Source organism: Morone saxatilis, unplaced genomic scaffold, assembly GCF_004916995.1.
Source record: "Morone saxatilis isolate NCDOM2014 unplaced genomic scaffold, NCSU_SB_2.0 Contig19, whole genome shotgun sequence".
Classification (NCBI taxonomy): Eukaryota; Metazoa; Chordata; class Actinopteri; family Moronidae; genus Morone; species Morone saxatilis.
In genome coordinates, this window is record NW_023339751.1 from 8,064,113 (window position 1) to 8,084,664 (window position 20,552).

Sequence of the window (20,552 nt, forward strand, 5' to 3'; positions counted from 1 at the left end):
GAATCTCAGGGTATGCATGGGAATAGGTCAAGTGTGGTTTCTGAAGAATGCACAAAGGTCGGGGTATTTTATGACTAATCTTGGCGGGATCCACTGGTCTTGTCCCGCATAGACTTAACCCACGATGCACAATGAGCAGACAATAAAGCAGGGGTGACCCAACCTGGAGTTAGCTCTGTTGAGCTCAGCTTAGGTGTGGTTGTCTCTCTACCTGTGATAACGCTGCTGATGTATGGAGCTAGCTGCTGGTCCTTTTTATTGACTTTTCTCTACCCTGACATATAATTGTATTTTCTTGTCTTAACTGTAGCCCCAGAAACTCATTTAGTTGTTGTGGAATAACATTTGAACTTTTTTAGGTCTGGGCTGCACACGCTATCCTCACTGGACTATGGTTTTACTGTATTTTTCACACACATATATTAAATTCTGTGTGGATTACCAACAAGGTTATTACAATCTATTCTAACAATAAGCCATACATCACCAGAGAGTTAAAGGACTTTATCAACCGGGAAAAAATGGCTTTTAGGAATCATGACAGGATGGGGTTAAAATCAGTGCAAAGGGAGCTTAATCAGTCATTAGGGAAGGCAAGAAGGAAACACAGGGATGTCATAGAACAGACTTTTGCTTCTAGGGACTCTAAAAAACTCTGGGTCTCCATGAAAGCTGTAACCAACATGACAACACATAGAAAGTGCCTCATAACATGTGTGAGCTGAGTAAAGCAAACAAACTTAATGATTTCTTTCTCAGGTTTGATACACAGGACTACTCTTTGGAATGCAATAATGTACTACAGTCAATTACAACTGCTGACCCCTGTTCAAGGTTAGTAGTTGATCCCCTCAAAATCCAGTCACTTTTCAGAGTTGCAGATATGGGGCCATGATGGCTTCTCGCTTTTCTCCATGACTTGTGCAGCCAAGACCTAGACCAGCATGGTGCCCTGTGTTTCAGAGGTCTGCAGATTCTCATTTGGTTCCTGTCCTACAGAAAACAATGATTATAGACCGGTGGCTTTAACTTCTGTTGAAAATCTCTTGAAATGCTTTGAACAATGCATGGTATCCGTGTTGAAATCTGAAATGAATTCTGAACTAGATCCACTCCAGTTTGCTTATAGGCAGGGGAGGAGTACAGACGATGCAATTAATAGCATCACCCACCTGACTCTTAAGCATCTGCAGGATCCCAAGGCCTATGCACGCCTTTTGTTCATTGATTTTAGTTCGGCTTTTAATACATTACAGCCTCATCTGCTCTTACAGAAAATGACCCAGATGAATGTTAATCCTTTTATTATTAAGTGGTTTTATTCTTTTTTTAACAGATAGAACCCAAAATGTCAGGATTAACGACTCACTTTCGGAATCCAAATGCATCAGTACAGGTGCACCTCAGGGCTGTGTAAGCTCACCGGTCCTGTTCACCCTTTACACAAACAACTGCACCAATAGTCTCCCGGGCAACCTGTTTTTTGAAATTTTCTAACGACACTGCCATTCTCAGCCTGCTTCAGCTGCTATATGTATTGTATGTTATTTATTGTCTGTAAGGGCAGCTTATTCTATGCACTACGTACTTTGAGTCCATGACAAATTTCCCCTAGGGGACAATAAAGTATTCTATAGAATAGAATATACTTTATTGTCCCCTAGGGGACATTCATTGTTTCCCGCTTCGGATGAGTCAGAACTGCGCAGCCAATGAGGCACAGGATTCTGGAATAAACAAACATGATAAAATAACATCTTAATTAATAAGGAAGATTTTGCTACCTTTGGACGGAGCCTAAGCTAAGCTAACCAGCTGCTGGCTTCAGCTACATACTTATTGTACAGACATGAGAGTGGAATCAATCTTCTCATATAACTCTTGGCAAGAAGTAAGCACATTTCCCAAAATGTCATGTTATCAAGCAGCATAGAACAAATTGTTTTGTTTTTTTCTAAGTTGAATTAAACGAATAAGGTCCCATGTAGCACGTTTTGAAATACAGTATATCGTGTTCAATATGCAAACATTTTGGTGATGACATTAAACTTGTGTTTAATATTGCCAGGGCTTTTCTGTGTATGTGTCAGCCTTAATAAATATCCACTAAATATTACTTATTTTTAGGGTATTCCCATCAAAGACATTCCACACGCAGCTTCTGGGGCGAGCATGCGGAATGCTGAGAGTCTGATTGTATCTGTGCTTATCTGCGTACTGTCACATTCACCATATGGGCCTGTCCAGAGCCTTATAAATAAGATATACCTAGGCAGACTGTCAGAGGCTGGGTACAGGGCACATGGATAAACAGTTAGGGAGTCTACATTTTAAGGTTCAAGGTAACTTATACGCATTGTACAATACAAAACTGCAAGACTTCAAACAAGAATCACATTATCACCTAAAGAATACGGTCGATTTATAGCCATCTTATACAACGTACCAGAAAGTAGTAGGCATACACATATACACCCAAGAAGCTTTGACTCTGTTTGAGCACCAAGTATCATTTACCGTTACTTATATTATTTGGATCATTTTAATTGCCTCCAATAACAATAAATATGATAAGAACTGAGTGAGGCTTAACTGCAACATAAACAAAACGTAGCTGTAAGTTTATAAAGAACTTTGGATATTAATACTACAAATGCATAAAGATTAATAAGAGGTTAAAAGATCTCCATGGGATCATATATGTAAGTCATTGTCAATACTATCACCACTAGCAACAGACGCTTGTAAGCTCATCAAGCAAGTGACCCTGGTGACCGTCTGCTCCTTTTCCCATCTCTCATGTAGATCTTACTTCCCCTCTCAGTATGTACAGTACAGAACATCCTGGTATGTTGGCATTTATCAAGTCTGTGCTCTACAGCTGATGAATGATATCCTTTGGGAGGGAAAACACATTGCTCCTCATATCTTCAAAGCCCAAGCTATTGTTCATACCAGATCGTGCAGACGGACACTGCGTTATCCAGAATGTCAGCATTTAACAGGAGTGTTCGCCACTGAAAATCTAACCCACATTGCATTCTTAATCATAATTTTTATTCCTGCTTTGAACTGTTGATTTGTGGTCTTTTTTCCGCAGTATTGAGCCAGTATGCCTGACTATAACTTAGATTATGTAACATGCGTGACACACCTGAATTATGTTCCCAGAATTCCTAAAAAGTTTTGAATGAGACTTGAGTATACTAAACGCTAAAACAAATAAACAAAAGTATCATTAAAGAAGATGCAGCCCACATTTTCAACATTGCTTCTCAAGCATGACCTATGTCTTAGGGATTATTAAAGGTCAAATGTTTTAAAACATATACTTGTGAATGACTTGAAAGCCTATTTATCACAGGATTACATAAGGCCGTTGTAAATAAATCTAACATCAAACCAAGGAAAACTGTGTTTCTTAGAAGTGGGATGTTGAGGAAAGCGAAATACCTCACTTTTGATGGCCCAGCATGACTTCATGCTATATGTCTACAGTGAATCAGCACGCAACAAGGTCTGACTTCTGACCCTGAAGGTCGCCCCAAAACCTTCAGTGCTCATCGGCTTTAGCTTTCTTCAGCCTCAATAAACAGAGGTTGAAGGTTGCACAGATGGAATGTGGCAGATTACAGATGTTTGACAGACAAATTCCATTAATGTTATCACCCTTTAAGAAAATCTGAGATTTTCTCCACTGCATGGTTTACATGGAGGAGTGTAATGCCAAGGTGATTACACAGTCTGATGGTTTTGGATGGCAGTTGATGAAGAGAGCTGTGGTTGCTAATGGAGCTGCTCTCTGATCCTCTTAAGTTTTAAGTAGCTATTTTAGCCGCTGTGGGGCAGGACCCAGACAGCTTGACTATTGTTGATTAAGGTCATCGAGCAAGAGGTCATGGTGAAAGAAGACTCCTGGAAGAGCTAGTTAAATGAGCTGTCAAACTGTTAGTGCGAGAGTCTCAAACATTTATTTTTTATTTTTGCTCTAAAAACACTACACAACACATGCTTATGTAAGTATGTATGTTGTCTTTGGCCTTCACACATTCCTGTGTGTTTAAGGAGAAAGTCTGCAACAATTAACCATCAAAAGAAGTTTGAATCCACCCATTGAATATCTGAGTCATCCTCAGACCTCAGCTATTGTGACTCCCTTTCCCAGCACAGGCATCTGCTTGCTGGTAAACGATGATCTCTCCTGCATAAAACAGCTTTAGTACATGGGAAAAAATGTTGGACTATTGTTGTACCAAATGTGGTTTTTATCACTGCTTGGCAAATTGTTGTTTTCCAAGATGCCTGCTGTTAGTATATTTTAAAAAGATACTCTTTTCTTTACAACCACCTAAAATTCTATGAAATCACCATAAATGACACTGATACTCCACAGCCGATCTGGACGTTCACCCAAGCATTCCTATTTAGTTTGCAATTTATTGGTTTGTTTTCACTTAGTTTTCATCATGTAGAGTGTAGAACTTTAAGACTTTAAGTGGGATTAAGAGTAGTACAAATAACCTTGGCTTGAAGTAGTATGAAATAGATTTTAAGTCTAATGCACTGCAACTGTCTTGAATTAGGATTGTTCCATATTATCATATACTCTACTCTGAGCAGCTGCAGATATGAATATGTACCACAAGCCTCATTCTGACCCCCAAGTGTAGGTTACTTGTTGCTATTGCCTCTGATTGGCTGTGAGAGTGTTGAGGTAATGGTCTCTCCCCCTCATCTGCTCTCCCGGCTGATAGAAACAGATGAGATAATCCTCTCTTGCTAAGAAATATAGTTAAAAAGCAATTGTGTACATGTCCTTTTATGTGTGCCGCATCCACATGTTGATTTGTGTGCGGGGTGTCTGTTTGCACACGTGTGTGTTTAAATGGTTGTGCAGCGTGTGGGTTGCTGTTAGTTTATTGATGTGTGGGTGCCTTATTAATCTGTAAACAATTGACTCACCATGACCAGTACTGGCGGGAACCTCAAGCCCGTCTTTTGATTAAACAAAGTTATATAACAAAGTTCAGGCCAGGTGGCTTCATGTTTTTTGTGATAAATGGCAGGTATGGAAAACCAGGAATTTCTTTGAGAAACACAGTATGGCTCTTGACCTTGGTGATGCTAGTCTTCTTTAAGGGAGCAGGTGTGCTCTTGTGTAACTTGGTCCTCTAAAATAGAGAGTCAGGAGAGTAAACAGGAGAGTGATGTGTGACACACTCCCTGGGAAATATCATCCGCAAGCTGAACGTGATGTCATCTTTTTTCTCTTGTCTCTCCTAGCTGCTGACTGGGACCCTGGATGGGAAGCTGAGACTGTTTCAGTCCAGCAGTGGGGCCTGTCTGTCTCATGACACCAGTGCTGCTGTGCATAGCGTCCCCAACATGACTGCATAATTACAGCAGGCTGCTGCGAAGACCATGTAGGTTTCATTAAAACATTTCCAACCCCCTGGCTAGGATTTCACTGGGAAAGAAGAACGAAAGGGTTTGTTTTTGGTTATTGGTTAAATGAAGATAGATACAAGTTTAAAGAGGTTTTGTTTTTCTTGTTATATGTGACTTTTGTGTTCTTTTCAAATTGTCAAAAGGACCCACCCATTTAAACATCTTTGTTAAACTTCCAGAATGTAGAGACTGTTTTTCTTTTGACTGAGATTCAAAGTGATATCAGTGGTTTGATTAAATATGTTTTCATTTAACCACATTAGTGTGATGCAATATTTACTCAATTATATGTAATTACAGCTAAATTTGCCAACAACAATTTTATCAGCAGTTATTCCCATACGTTCATCTACATTCTGGATGGTCAAGCATAAGATTTAGTTTGTTCAGTATGTGGAACAGATGTACTTCTGTATCACTGGCTGTGGCCACTATACTTAACAGATCAGCACACAGAGCTATGACATCAACTGGGTGCAACCTCTTTGGCTGCCAGACACACAGATGCTACTACTGTTCACACTGACACACCCATCGTATTGTTTGAGCTGTACATTTACTCTTCTCTACCTCAGTCACAGCAAAATGTCAACTACACTCAATTGTAATAGAGCAGAATAAAAGTATGGGACTCTCATGTTTGTCAAGTATGAATAAATTGTTACATCTTCATCACAGTATTTCTCACAATATGTATTTATGTATGTGTTAATGTATCTGTTTTTACTAGAAGTATATAAGGTGTACCTCAAGGTTCGATTTAAGGACCGCTTCTGTTTTCTTTTTTTATTTATGATTTCTTGATTTTTGGTGATTGTTATTAGTTACATATATACTACAATATATCCATTGAAATTAATATATATACATCAAAGTCCTATTTAGCACTATTACCACATTATATATTTGCCACAGTAACGTGGCCCCAGGTATCCCATACTATATACTATTATATGTACATAAAAACCTCATTCATCACATATTAAAGAGACTTTTCAAACCAACTTTAACATTTTACAAAGTTGACTGTCAGCTAACAAACTCAATAAAACAAAGTCTTACACAATAGTCTTTGGTATGAGAGAGAACCTTAAATCGAAATCCAACTCTCTGGTTTTAGTTTGTAATGATGGTGCATCTCTCCAGAAAGTTGATCAAATGAAATGTCTGGGTTTATGGATTTACTCTGGACTTACTTTTAAACCACACCACATTTTATATGTGCTCATTTTGATACTGGTGTTCTTTATCTTTCCAGAAATTGTTTTGAATTTAACTTCTAGTTCGTTTTGGCCTTTATCATTATTATTATTATTATTTTATTATTTAATCATTGAAAACAAATTACATTTATTGATCATGTTTCAAGTCTCTTTTGTTATTGCTATTTTTATTGAGTTGAGTTTTTTTTTCTTTCACATCATTAAATCCACTTCAATTTTACTTGTTTTGTTTAGGATCACGAACACAATCAAAAGGTTTATGCACAATACCAAAGTAACAACAAGAGACTACATCATGTACGACATTTCAGTGGCAACCACTTTATTTTCTTTGACTCTGGGAGATCAGGCCACAATTTTCACTTTTTCTTGCCCAGAAAAAAACTTTATTTCCTACTGTGGTGCTATTATCACAGCCGACATCTTATAACCCACAGCTGTCTTAAGAGAGGCTAAAGGAAAACTCTACCTATCTGTAATGGAATGAAAACCTCAAGCATCACTCATCCTTCGTCCATTAGGAAAAGACATTGTATTTGACGCACTATCTGACACTGACGCTGATGATAGAATGATAAATCCACTGATAGGCTGCCTTGTCTTAACTCCCTTAGATGGAGGTAAATTTTCAGAAGACTGCTCGTCCCTGCCTTGTCCCCTGTCCAGTATTCTGTGTTTGATTTACTCCGTCTCATTGGACTGTGTTCTTTAATTGATACAGAGGCCGACTGCCTGTGAAGATTGTTCTCTGTGCACCACCAACCTCAGCTGGGCCAGATGAAATATAGCTTTGAAGTTGCACAATATCAGCTGCCAGGTTTCCTATCACAAAAACTGATACTGTTATACATTAAAGAAAGCAGAGCTGAGGCTGCATAGGATTTATGGGGTGGTACCTATTCTTTTGCCATACACATTATGTCTATGTATATGTGTGTACATGTTTTTTATGCCACAAAGATAGGTAGCCTATGTACTGGCAAGGTTGAGTCTGCCCTGTCACGGTGAGCTTTAGTGTTCCTCCAAGCAGCAGAGACTTTCTACTGGAACAAAACATAATAAATTGTCTGTGGAGTAAATTTATGTAGCCATGTTCTTTCTCCATTTTAATGTGCTGGAATGTGTGTGAGTGAGTGAAGGATTCAGTGTCTTCTCTTGAATGAATTAACCTGCTATTTTAAAACTCACTGAGCACACGTTCACAAAGTGATATATTGGTGTACACGCACATTCCTTGTCTGTGTGAGGTTGTTTTGGGCGCACTCCCTGCATTGATCTCACCAGTAAAGAATGATGTGTTTATACTTGCAAATAAAAAGATTTCAAGGATAGCCACGCCTGTACATAATAACGCAATCTGGCCCAGAATTTGATCTCTCACAACATTTTGTCATTCAGTTTGACAAAGAGAAGAACTTAGTCTGCGTCCAAGTTTGCAGTGAACTAGGATACCGGGTATATGACGGACCTGAATAGGGCAGAGTATCACATTTGGGGAAGATACAGTGCAGAATTCAAATCTAGATGTTTATTTTCCATCTGAGCATCATCTACAACTCAAACAATCTGTGCATGCCTCCAACATTGCCTGTAAAGTGTTTTGGACGTCCACTGGCCTGAGCTCCGAATGACAGCCTTCACTCTTCTTCATGACTACTTTATATAAAGAAAACCAAGATATACATCATGTGGCACAAGTAGTTTTATGATTCCCTGAAGGATCTCTCTCTTTTGTTTTCATGAACTCAGAGCAGCCCAAAGTGAAGGGAGGGAAATATTAGTGCACATGTCAAAAACTGCTGTCATGTAGCTGTGACTCATGCAAGTCTTACGTAAAGCTTTTCTAAATATCGTGTAATTTTCTACAAATTATTTAGAAGAAGTAGCCAGGCTAATGGATATTAAAGTGATAATCTTTGACATGAGTCATGTTTGTTTTACTAGGGTTATTGTTGACTGGTGGCTGAACATAACAATTATTCAGCTTATTGGCGAGCTATTTGATGAGAGCTTTCAAAGGCTGCCTTAGACACCTGGTGTAAACTAATGACAGGATCAGACTACATAATATCAGTATGATAATGGCCTGTCATGAAGGATGTGAAGCATCAAGGACAAAAAAGAGCAATTGGTGTGACAATTGCTTGTTTTATCCCATGTAGTGTGTTACATTGGAAGTCAACAGAGGCAGCCTAAAGACCCCTCACAATGTCCCAACAGTCCCAAATACTAGCATGGGACAGTTTTTTGCCAACTTTGCCAACTTTGCCAACTTTGACTTATTGCATGAGGCTGATCTACAGGAGCACAGGGCACTAATGCACACACAACTGTAAACACGGTGAAGCAAAAGAGGTGTAATGTGGTATGTGCTGTCAGGCTGAACATTAAAGTTACACCATGGTGCCTCCTTTCTCATTACCTATACACCACATGAGTTGTGAAAGAGGGTAAGAACGGTCAGGGTCCTTGTGTGGTCTGCCATGTCACTCAGCCAACTCATGGCAACAATTTATGACTCTTTAATTAAGTAATTCGACATGACATGATTAACTTGAAAGTAAAAAAAAAAATGTTTTCACCTGCATACATTTTATGTAGGGGTGAAACGTAACAGAAATGTAGCAACATTTACTCAAGCACTATACAGTATTTGTTGGTACGCATCGGAGTGTTACAATTTCCTGCTACTTGCTTAACATTTTTAGAGGGTAATATTGTACTTTTTACTTAAAATTAGGTCAGTCTTAACCAAATTCAATATTGAAATGCTGTTAAGTTAATGCATCAATTATGAAAACATATATAATACTCTATTCAGCATAATGAGTATGTTTACTTTTGATACTTAAAAGTGTATTTTACTGATAAAAGACCAAGTACTTTTACTTAAGTACAATTTTGTATCTCTAATGGCAGCATAAGTAGTGTGCTTGGAAACCAATAGTTGGCAGTTAGCATGAGCAGCAATAGCCACAAAAGCTAAAAAAAGAAAACAGTGCCACCTGCAGACAGTCAAACATCATCAGCATTCACTCAAACTCCAAAGTAAAAAGCTGTATTACGCTGTCACTGTAGCACCAAAAAGAAATATTTGAAAAGAGCTGTGTAAAAACACCACAGCAGTGAGCAGTGTAGTCTTATCTCTGTACATTACTTTACAATCGAAACAGGGAAAGAAAAAAAAACACTGAATATATAAAACACATCCTCCCTACATGTCTGCAAGGGAATCTTATCATACACATGTTCATGATTCGCATACATTTCTTGGTGAATATGTTAACAAAAAGCGTTAAAGAAAAGAAATGGCACAAGTGTTAGCGGCCTGTGTTTCTCCTTATGTGGTCTACAAATTAGACAGTCATATTTTTGGCTTGAATGATACACCACATACCATAGTGTTCAGTATCTCTTAGAGTAACTCTTTCTGACTACAGTATACAAGGTAACTGTAAAGGATGTACATTGATTGTAAGCTATAGAGGGACTAGTGAATATTGGTGATGGATGATCCAGATGGAGCCAGACAGGGAAATCAGTGTCTTTGTACTTGACTCTGTCCCGAGATGTTCTGGGCTGCTGTGTGCAGACAACGACGGAAATACCGATTAGTAGCAGATGGTGTCATCCAGGGTACAAGGCATAAACATTCGAGTGCTTAACACTCAGATAAATCAACACAAGACCCTCATGGAGTTAGCGGGAAAAATGGGGAAAACAGGAGCACGTAACACGAGGTGCCAGATTGCTGAAATAGAATGGGGTCACTTAGGAACCCTGTCGAGCTTTTGAAATCCCTTCAAATAGAAGCTCTTTGAGCAACAATCTTTAATAAAATAAAAATAAAAAAATAAAATAAATTGATAAGTTTGCTCCATTAATTCCTCTTTTAGTACTCTTTGGCAAATTTAAAGGCCTATTAAAGCCATGTGTGAGTCCAAACTGCACGATGAGACTTAAGGTTATTCTGAGTTTTTCGTTTGAGTCGAAGAACCACGTTGCTGAGTGCACAGTCTTTCTTCAATGTCTTCATGAGGTTAAGACAGTTCGTCAGCTCCATTAAGCCAAGGTGCAAGGGTGAGATGAGATGATAGTTTGGCATCTGAGTGTAAACCATCAAGTCTCTGCACATTTCTCAGGTTCATTAACTCACCCCATCAACCTAAACTCCAACCTCTCACTGACACAAAGATAGCATTTCAACAGCAAACTCTACCATTAGCAAATTCCTTTGTTTTTATGACAGAATTTATTTCCTCAAAGAGGCAATTTTATGTTTTCCTCTTTAATCATGTTTAACCAAGCTGGAGAATTAACAGCACATGTGGTTGAGCTCCACTTCACTGTATGGATGTAATTGGTACGCATGTCTCTGTATAGCTTGTTAATCTTTCTGCTATCAATTTGTGAAATTACAATTGTTACATAACATTGAGCTTTGGTTCTTAATCTTTTACTTTTGCCATAAATGAACAAAGACAAAAGCTCCAAAGAGGATGATGTGATCAAAGTTACTGCTCAGGTTTAGCGTGCCGGCAACGTTTGAAAACGCATCAAAGTGAGTGATATAAAAGCCCAAATATATCATCTGTCATTCAGTACTTGAACTTAGTTTTCAGGTTGTGTGGTTGCCAACCAACCATGGCTATCACCTGCCTGACTAACTTAAATTTGAGGAATAACTTCAGGTTGTGGCATTACTTTGTTTCATATTGTGCCAGGTTTTCATACCCTCGAATGAACTCCAATTCAGCAGCAAGGAAAATGTCTCAAAATCTAGGTATTGCAGGGAATGTTATTCCTTCACCATGGCTGCATCACACTCATTTACCCTAAATGCTTAAAACCTTCGGTGTACAGATAGAAGCAGGGTGCCAACAACAAAACCTGGAGTCAATAATGAGCAGGAAATTCTCCTCTGGAACATTTGGTATTCTTCAACTCATCATTCCTGCTAACTGCTCCTATCCTCACTGTGTTTTCAATGGGCTCTTGTATCAAAGTCCGATGTGCGGTACGGAGTTTGTTCCACATATGTGGTGCATAAAAACTGAAAGTGGCTTCTCCGTGTTAATTTGAAATGTGGACAGTAAATAGACCTGTCCCAGACCATCTGGGAGGTCTGGATGTTGCATAACGGAGCAGCACATAAGAATTAATTTGGCCCTAAACCATTCAGTCCTCTATAAACTAATAGCGGTATTTTAAAGTAGATCTGAGAACTGAAGTGATGTGATCAACTCCTGGTCTGAGCGAGGACTAGCAGCAGCGTTCTGAATCAGCTGCAGCTGTCTGATCGACTTTTTAGAGAGACCTGTAAAGATAGGATTGCAGGATTCGAGCCTACTGAGGGTAAAAGCATGGACAAGGTTTTCTAAATCCCACATAAGTAATCTAATTCTTCATATATTCTTAAGGTGATAGTAGGCGGATTCCTGGCTTGGTTTGTGGTCTTTAACATTAGCAACCAAAGCTGTGCACACACTTTTAGTTGTTTTTTCTTTAACTCCAAAAACAGCTAGTTCAGTTTTATCTTTTAACTTTTTCACACATCCATTGACAGGCAGGAAAACTTAGACATTGGACGACTTCTATCTCCTCCTTTATGCACGTCTGGACATGCGCCAAAGTCCAGACGTGAGGGACTGTGCTAGAGAAAATGTAGAGGTTAAGAATATACCATATTTAGTGTATTCTACAATGGCGGGTGTGGAAAGTTTAAGAAAGAAAGGACCCAAGTTGTCCTCACCCATCAGCTTCCTAAAATCTGTTGCTTGTAAGACCATAAGAACAGCGTGTGCACTGAGAGGCTGAATAATGAACAAAGAACTGGAGGAGGCTATGTGAGTATGGTTGCTGTGTGGAGGTGGAGTCCCTGTAGTGTCAAATAAATGGTCAGCTGCAGAAAAGTATTTATTGAAAGCTGAAGTAGATCTCATTTTAATTTAATCCTACAGGACCATCAGAATTAACGCTTGGAGGTAAGGAGGGGGTGAATTTGTTTTAATAAAACCTTCCAGAATTTAGCCGGAGCTAGCAAATAGGTTTACTTACTGGGATGAGTAAGCTCATGTAAGCTACAAGTTACATCAGGAAAGTCAGAAGTGTGTATTACTATGGTGTCCTATGTGATGTCATGAAATGTCTTGAGTGTCTGTTTGAAGCTGTTCTGTGATTATCACTGATTCCCCAGTCAAATACTCCCGTAGCTAGGATTTTACCATTTATATTGGACAGAATCAAATCTGTGTGGACCTTAAAGGATCTCTCAAGTTTGGCCTGTAGGGTCGGTTATTAGCTGAAATAAGATGAATATATTTTAGCTGGTCAGATACAGATCAGTTAGCCAATTTATATTAAATTCACCCATAACTAATGTCTCAGAGTTACGATACTGAGACATCTGCTCAGACAGCTTATTAACATATGTCTATAAATGCTTACCACGGTTAGGTAATCTGTCCCGACAGCTATTTTAAGAGCCACAAATCTAAAGCATTTTGGACAATGCACTAAGAATGATTTTACATAAGATGCTAGCCCTCCAAGCCACATGTTTCAGATGGGTGCCCATATACGGAGTTGCTGCAGCAACCTGGGTTCGAATCTGACCTGCGGCCCTTTGCTGCATGTCATTCCCTCTCTCTCTACCCCCTTTCCTGTCGATCTTCAGCTGTCTCCGTCCAGAAAAGGCCAGAAAAAAAAAAAGCATGTTTCAGATAACTGGGACACCAAAATATTGCGGGTGAAGCCCTAGACATCTATCTTTGAGAGACTGAGGTTTATCTAGTTGAATTTGGCCATGGAAAAATATATGCAAGACTGGCAAAGTAGAATGGAGGGGTCTAATTTGATTTGATGACATTGGCAAACGTCTAGAATACTGGTAAACTGGTCAGGCCTAAGTATAAGGGATGAGAAACAACCAAACAGGTCTGACACTTTTCATTAAATCATTCTGTACAATAAAAGGTGTTAAATTAATGTGCTGCAAAATTATAGTTGTAATAGAAAAAAGAAAAACTCCAGAGAAAATATTTGGCTCTTTAGTTGCAAGATGCTATATGTTCACCAGCTAGGTGCTAACTTTGTGTCTTTCTGCCTTTTTGTGCCAAGATGGTAGCACTGGTACAGTAGGTTATTTCAGAGCTTATTTAGAGTTTCTGCAGCCACTGCCTGCTGTGCCTAAAAACAGGGTTACAAGCCATAAAAAGTGAAACAATGAGCTGAAAGACGATAAAATGTTGTGCAGGGTAGTGTGAGAATTCTCTGTTTTTGTCATTAGTAGGGACCCAGTTTACATTACACAAACTTATTTGATCCATTATTCATATAGAAATGTTAATTACTGCAGCTTTAAGTAAAAGTACTGCACTATTAGCAGTATAATAAATATGAATGACACTTTTCAGTGTTATATTATACTGTATTATATCATTGGATTATTGTTATTGATGCATTATGTGTAAGCAGCATTTTAATGGTGTAGCTTGTTTATTTTATTAGGAGTTGTGAATATAAATGTCATAAGGGTATAATTTACTAAAATCTTAATTTGTAAAGAAACTTAAAATTATAACAGCCAAATAAATAAAGTGGAGTAAAAAGTATAATAGGTACCTCTGAAAAGTATAAGTATAAAGTAGTGCTTTCCACAACTGGTGTAAGGCTGTTTGGTGTGAAATAAATGTAGTACTTTAACATAGTTATTAACTTGAACATAAACTTGTTTAGTTCACCTCCATGAGCCACAACAGTGCAGGATGAGTTTGTATAGGCAGTGAAGCTTCAGCTATGCAGCAGCACCTTCTGTGCCCAGGGACCCAAGGCCAGAGCTCCTCCTCCTCCTCTCCGCTACGCTGAAGAGATCTCAGTCTCACTTTGTTCTCTCTCTCACACAACACTGTTCATGGTGCTTGCTTTCACTGTCCACACACATCAATCTTTTTCTAGGTCCCGCATTGTTGTTCCCTCTAGATCTTAGTAATACTTCCACACGTTTTCTGTAAAATGAGCCAAAAATTCTTTCGGTTCTTAAGCTCTTATAAATTAGCTCTATATATCTTACTGCTCCGCCATAACTCTACATATCCCATCAGCACAAGCTCAAGGAAAATGGGAATCTGGAAGTTATTACCAAATGATTGCATCTCTGAAATGAAAATGCAATTGTGAAAAAGAGAGTGGAAGTGTAATTTTCCCCACCCATTAACCTAAATGTAGGTAAGTATGAGTCAAAGTAAACTTCAGGAAACACTTGCACTTTCTTTTATTTTATACACTATCTCGCATTTATTTAAGTTCAGAACTCAACCTCGCATTTCAGACCTGCAATCTGGGGACATTTTGCTTGTGTTCAAGTCCAACAGTTCAGATACACATCTGGGAAAAAGTCTTAGCCCACTGGATTGACAGAGGCCTGATTACATCACAATGACAAGCAGCCTTGCATAAAGCTGGCAGTGTTTGACCCTCGCTAAACATGAGCAACCAGCAGGCAATTAATGGGCTTCTCAAAGCCTGCCATCCTCCAACAGTCCTGCAGGCAACAAAGGAAGTAAACAAGATTCCCTCTGTTCACCCTTCCGCTCAGGATATTGGCTAAGCACACAAACAAAGGTTTGGCAAATTTACATTTTGAGCAGCATCATCTGATTTTGTACTTTTTGTGACAATAACATGGAGGTGTTCCTGTGATGCTGTTATGATCCCAAGCATAATATCACCCAGGAAATATTCAGTTGTGTTGAATTTAGAAATCATGTATCAACAAATCCCACCCACATAGGTCACATATAAACCTTTGAGAGGAGTACAAGTCAAACATTGGTTATCTCACTTGGATGTAATGCCTGGTCTAAGCCAAGGTATGCGAGCCATTTTTATATGAAAACTCGAATTAGATGCTTTGAAAGCAAACATGTGGTGTCCTAGAAACAAGCACTCCTTTTTGCGAGTTCTTCTTCTTGGTTGTTACATGCTAGATTCTGTGGACAATATATTACCAGGTTAAACCTAAAGCGTAGGTCTTGTAGTGTTATAATGCACACATTTCTGATGACAGTAAAGGTTACCTTCTTATTGAAAGTGTAGGACGACTAGTGGACATCATTATTGCGTCAATACATGGTTAGAACATTCTTCCAAAGCCAAAGAGTCAAACTGGAAGTCCTGCAGTGTTGCGATTTAATGATAAATGGTGTGTACAGATCAGCTTGAATGTTTTCCCCAGTTTTTTTGCTCCCCCATTGACTTCTCAATTTCCTCACAAAACCTATGAGAACAATCCATGGAGCTCTGTTTTAAAAAAAAAAAAAAAAGGCCTGTCGAGTGACTCACAGGTTGTTGTAAATTACTACCTGTAACAATCCATCTCAGAGAGGAAATGCTCTGGGTGTCCCACATTCGAAATAAGATCTGGACTTTTAGACAGGATTTTTAGTCAAGACATTCTGGTGATATTTCAGGAAGTGACTGGTGATGGTATCATCATGTGACATTTTATGCAAAATACAAGAACACCAGAGACTGAAGTGTTCAGAAATGACATCACATGAGCCAAAATGCAAACTGTATAATACTCTGGTATTATTTTGCTAGTGAAGATCTATTTCTGCACAGGAACAGTTTTCCATAGCTTTCTGCAGCCCAGAGGCTTTGATTGGTAGTTGTTCTGATGTGGCTCCATACATCAGCTATAAACAACAAACTGTGTCATCAGGTCAAATTAACACGCATGGTAGGAAAATGCATTTTGTCTTTTTGTTTGCATAAAGTAAATAAGCTACAGCACACAAGTGTTTAAATTGAGGGAAGAGACCAAAACAAATGAAGTCAGTGACGGTAAAATTTGACTGACCAGTGTTTGGCGAGGGAAACATTATGTTATTCTGACCTAGCAAATTACTATTTTGAGAACTCTTGAAGAAAACGTCTGTAACTCCAAAAAAACATCTGAATCTCCAATCTTTCTTTTTTTAGACAGCATCACTGAACAATTGGACAATTGTTTGCAGCCAGCTCTATGGGCTGTATTTATAGCACAGTGATGCTTTTAGCTAAACGCTTATGTCAGCATGCTAACATGCTCACAATGACAGTGCTAATGCATGCATAATGATTAGCATGCTAACATTTGCTAATTAGCACTAAACACAAAGTAGAGCTGAAGCTGATGGGAATGCCACAGTTTTGCAGGTATTGTTGCATGATAAACCAAAGTATTTAACAAATTAAAATTTTGACTTGATATTCAGACTAGATTCAGTCCATTCACCCTGAGGAGAACATGACAATACATTGTCCAGACATTTCACTTAAAACTCAAGTTGTCAACCTCATGGTGGCACTAGAGGAAAGTCAGATATTTCAGTCTGGACCAAGGTGATGGACCGACGAACCAACACTTCCACCCCAAAAGCCACATCGCAAGTGGGGCTTAAAACTATCATATCAAAGACTATGAATCTGAATCTGAATCTGAATCTAAATCAAAGACTAACTAACTTTAATTTGAACTATGTTTCAGTCAGAGACACATCGTAATTTCTTCACCAAATGGTTAGATTTGTCGGAAAAGGATCTGCTGTTTTAGGGAGCTAAAGGTCATTCAGTTTCACGGTATAGCAACTTAAAGGCATATGTGAAATGTGTGTGTGTGTACAAAGCTCTTTCATCCTCACTTTCCCCTTAATACACACATATGAACATACATTTTGACATATAGGTTGCTGTATGAAAGTTTGATTTACTTGTTTTGACAAGCCTGCTAGTCATTGGGTGCACAGAAGTCTAAAATTTGAAAGAAACAATAACAAACTGGAGGCTCCAATGATAATGTTTAAACTCACCTCCAGTAGTAGGCTAATGGGAATGGGAACAGCCACATTGGCTTTGGAGCAATAAAGGTTCATTTGATGCCATTGCCATAACCACAAGCAAACTAACACCAGTAACTACTGTAGTAAGTAAAGTGCAAATCAGTGGTGAGGACAGTAATATCCAAAGAAAATGGTGCTTCTCTCCAGATATTTAAATACTTACTGTACATTATAGTGCAATTGTCATGCTAACAGAGCCGTCATTGCATTTGGGAGATTATGCAAGGGTATTTTACAATGCCAGCCATTCTGGCCAAATCTGTTTCATTGGCATTACTCAGCTTTTGGCATGATCAACTTAAAGGGGCTATTTGAAGTTAATCTTAACTAAAAAGACCATTTCTACCTAAACTCTTTATTTTCATCATTCCCAAAACTATTGTATTTTACAGATGATGTGAGATTTGCATGTTACATGTGTCACTCTCTCCAGTTCTCAGTACTTTAAACATTTCAGGTGCCAGATTTCCTTTTTGGATTGTGCTCCTGAGTCACACTGAACCAGTTTTCTGTTAAAAACACATAAACCTCCATGGTGAAGTCACAGCTTGGAGAAGAGAACTGGAAACTATAGTTGTTTATCAACCTAACTGACATCCATCACCTTTATTTCAAGGCTCTTCCAGATCTCTGGTGTTTGTAGCATTAATGGAGGAATCCACGTTTATGTGTGGATCTCTGCTCCGCAGTACTAGGTAAGCTTTGGATCGGGGTGTGATCCAAATGACCCAGAAAGTTTTAAAAAATATCTTAAAAGTGACGGGAACTTGAACTGTGCAAACTGCGTTCTGAGCAAGATATTAGAGCAGTGTGTTCTTGACTCTCTTTATGGCACAGTTTGGTATAAACAAGTCTGACATGGATTTGTTGCTACCTTCTATTCTTCTCTTCTCATTTATAAATATTACATGACTTTGCACGGATAAAACCACATTAGAGTTTCACCTCCACTGCCTACATTTGCTCTGCAGTAGCTCTGCACTTTTTAAATGTGATGTTGAGGATGCCAAAGTTTACTTTTTATCTGAAATATTTTCCACTCGTCTGTTAAAGCCTCATTACTCAGTCCTGCTGTTTGTCATATAGTTAAAAATGAGTAAATGCAGATTTTAGAAATGAAAGATATTAGTGGACCCGCCTTGACGACAGTAATTACATTCTTAGAGTAATGGTTATAGCATAAAAAGTCTACAATTGAACATCTACAAGTAGTTTTAAAAGTGTAATTTATAATTTGAGGTTGCAGTCAGATCCAACTTTATACTAAAACAGCCACTGAAGACCTTTTTCTTCCACAACTGCCATTATAACTTTTATGATTAATGACTTAAAAAGAACATATTCAAACTTATTAAAACCCATCTTGAGAAACTACAACTGACAGTTGCACTACCACGTTTAATGAGTGCAAGTCTGTGGTGTATTTCAACTTTTCCAGCCCTGACAGTTTTAATCTGATGTTCTCTGGTCACTGCAAAATGCTTTTATCATCAGCAACCATCGTCATATTCTTCAATGTCTGACTAACCGTTCACTACTGTTTCTAATTTTTGTCAGGTTTGAATCCATGTTGTTGAAAGGCAATCTCCCCATTTGGTAAGAAACTGTCTGTTCTTCGCCCCCTTTTTTTCCTTCTAAATGGAATGCACATTTCCAATTGACGCAAACCATCCCTGAGACGTATCCTATGATTGGTACACAAAGGCCTACCCACATCCAGCCCAACGATCCCTCTACAGGGCTCCAAGAATGAGACGTTGTATCAGCTTTTCTTTCCCTGACACCACAGAGGGAAGCCTTGGCAAAATCCTGACCATCTCCAGACGCACATCACTGTTTGCCAGCAAAGTGGAAGCATCCAAAGTATCTATTGTATTAGAGGGCATTTTCATGTTCTTTTTCTGTCTCACATTGCAGACATAGCTGGGATTCTCACTTTGAGTTATTGATATTTTGCAAGTTTTGAATTATAACACTAGTTTAGGGAAAATGCAGTTACCCACATATTCCAAATCTTTACTCTTGTGTAGAGTGGTTGCTTTTTACAAACTATCCCTATAATATTCAGGAAAGAAGATGTCAAAGCTGTCCTCTACCCCACAAATCTCTGACTTTATCCTCATTTTGTAAATTGTGTAACAACACATTTATGAAGTGCACCCACTGCAACATGGTTTTGGGTTCTTTTATCACCATAACGTTCTACCACCAAAGTAAAACAGCCCACTTCCCTCCATCTCTCTTCCCCAGTAAATGTGAATTATCTCCAGACACAGAGGGATGGTGGGTTTGATTGGGAGGGGATGGTGGGCATCACAGTGCGAGACAGAAGGGGAGGGGTCTCAACGCCTCCCCCCCCCCCCCCCCCCCCCCCCCCCTCATACCAGCCTCTTCTGTGTGTGAGCACGGATAAGAAACATTACGCCATCGGAAGATAATTATGTAACTCTGTCTCTTAACAACCGACCTCAAAGTGTTCGTACCCAAAAGAGTTTTGATTGACAGGCACTCTGCGAGCCTCTATATAAGGAGGAGGGAGGCGAGTGCCTCAGTCACTGTTGCGCCTGAAGTCCTCCAGACTGTGGATGTAGTGCACCAAAGTGGACTTTACAGTTTTTACGCACGACGTTTACAGGAGATACCACTTCTAATTCATTAAATCACCGGCTAAATTCATCAAATAAGTTCCTTTTCTACCCTGATTACAACGTTTTTATTTTTTTATTGTCGGATATCTGACTGAGTTTTTAAAAACTGCATTCGTCAGGTAAGTTTATTTGTCCTTGAACTTCTCTGTGTGGAGAGTTTAAGTCATTCAAGTGATTCATTACCTGTTGACTGAAAACGCTAAAAGATAAACCAGAAAAGCTGGTGGCGATTTTAGTCATGAACAGTCAATAAGCTGCAAATGTGATGCTGTAAAGTGTTTATTATAGCTGTTTAACCACAATCATTGTATATTATAATGTTGAGTTATTGGGTTTTTTGGTTGTTTTTT

The 20,552-nt window shown here is 38.8% G+C and overlaps 2 protein-coding genes across 3 annotated transcripts in view; both read left to right on the forward strand.

The window, feature by feature from the left end:
- Positions 1-7,696, forward strand: part of wdr27 (WD repeat domain 27) — a 44,736-nt gene extending 37,040 nt beyond the window's left edge. Inside the window, exon 24 of the mRNA XM_035663092.1 lies at positions 5,284-7,696. Coding sequence (XP_035518985.1) covers positions 5,284-5,397 — 114 coding nt within the window. The 3' untranslated portion in view covers positions 5,398-7,696. The remainder of the gene's footprint in view (positions 1-5,283) is intronic.
- Positions 7,697-20,007: 12,311 nt separating this feature from the next.
- Positions 20,008-20,552, forward strand: part of thbs2a (thrombospondin 2a) — an 18,133-nt gene continuing 17,588 nt past the window's right edge. The window contains exon 1 of one of the 2 annotated variants that reach the window (XM_035663224.1): positions 20,008-20,321. The gene's annotated coding sequence lies outside the window, so the exon portion shown is untranslated. The remainder of the gene's footprint in view (positions 20,322-20,552) is intronic. The other variant, XM_035663225.1, reaches the window with a different exon arrangement.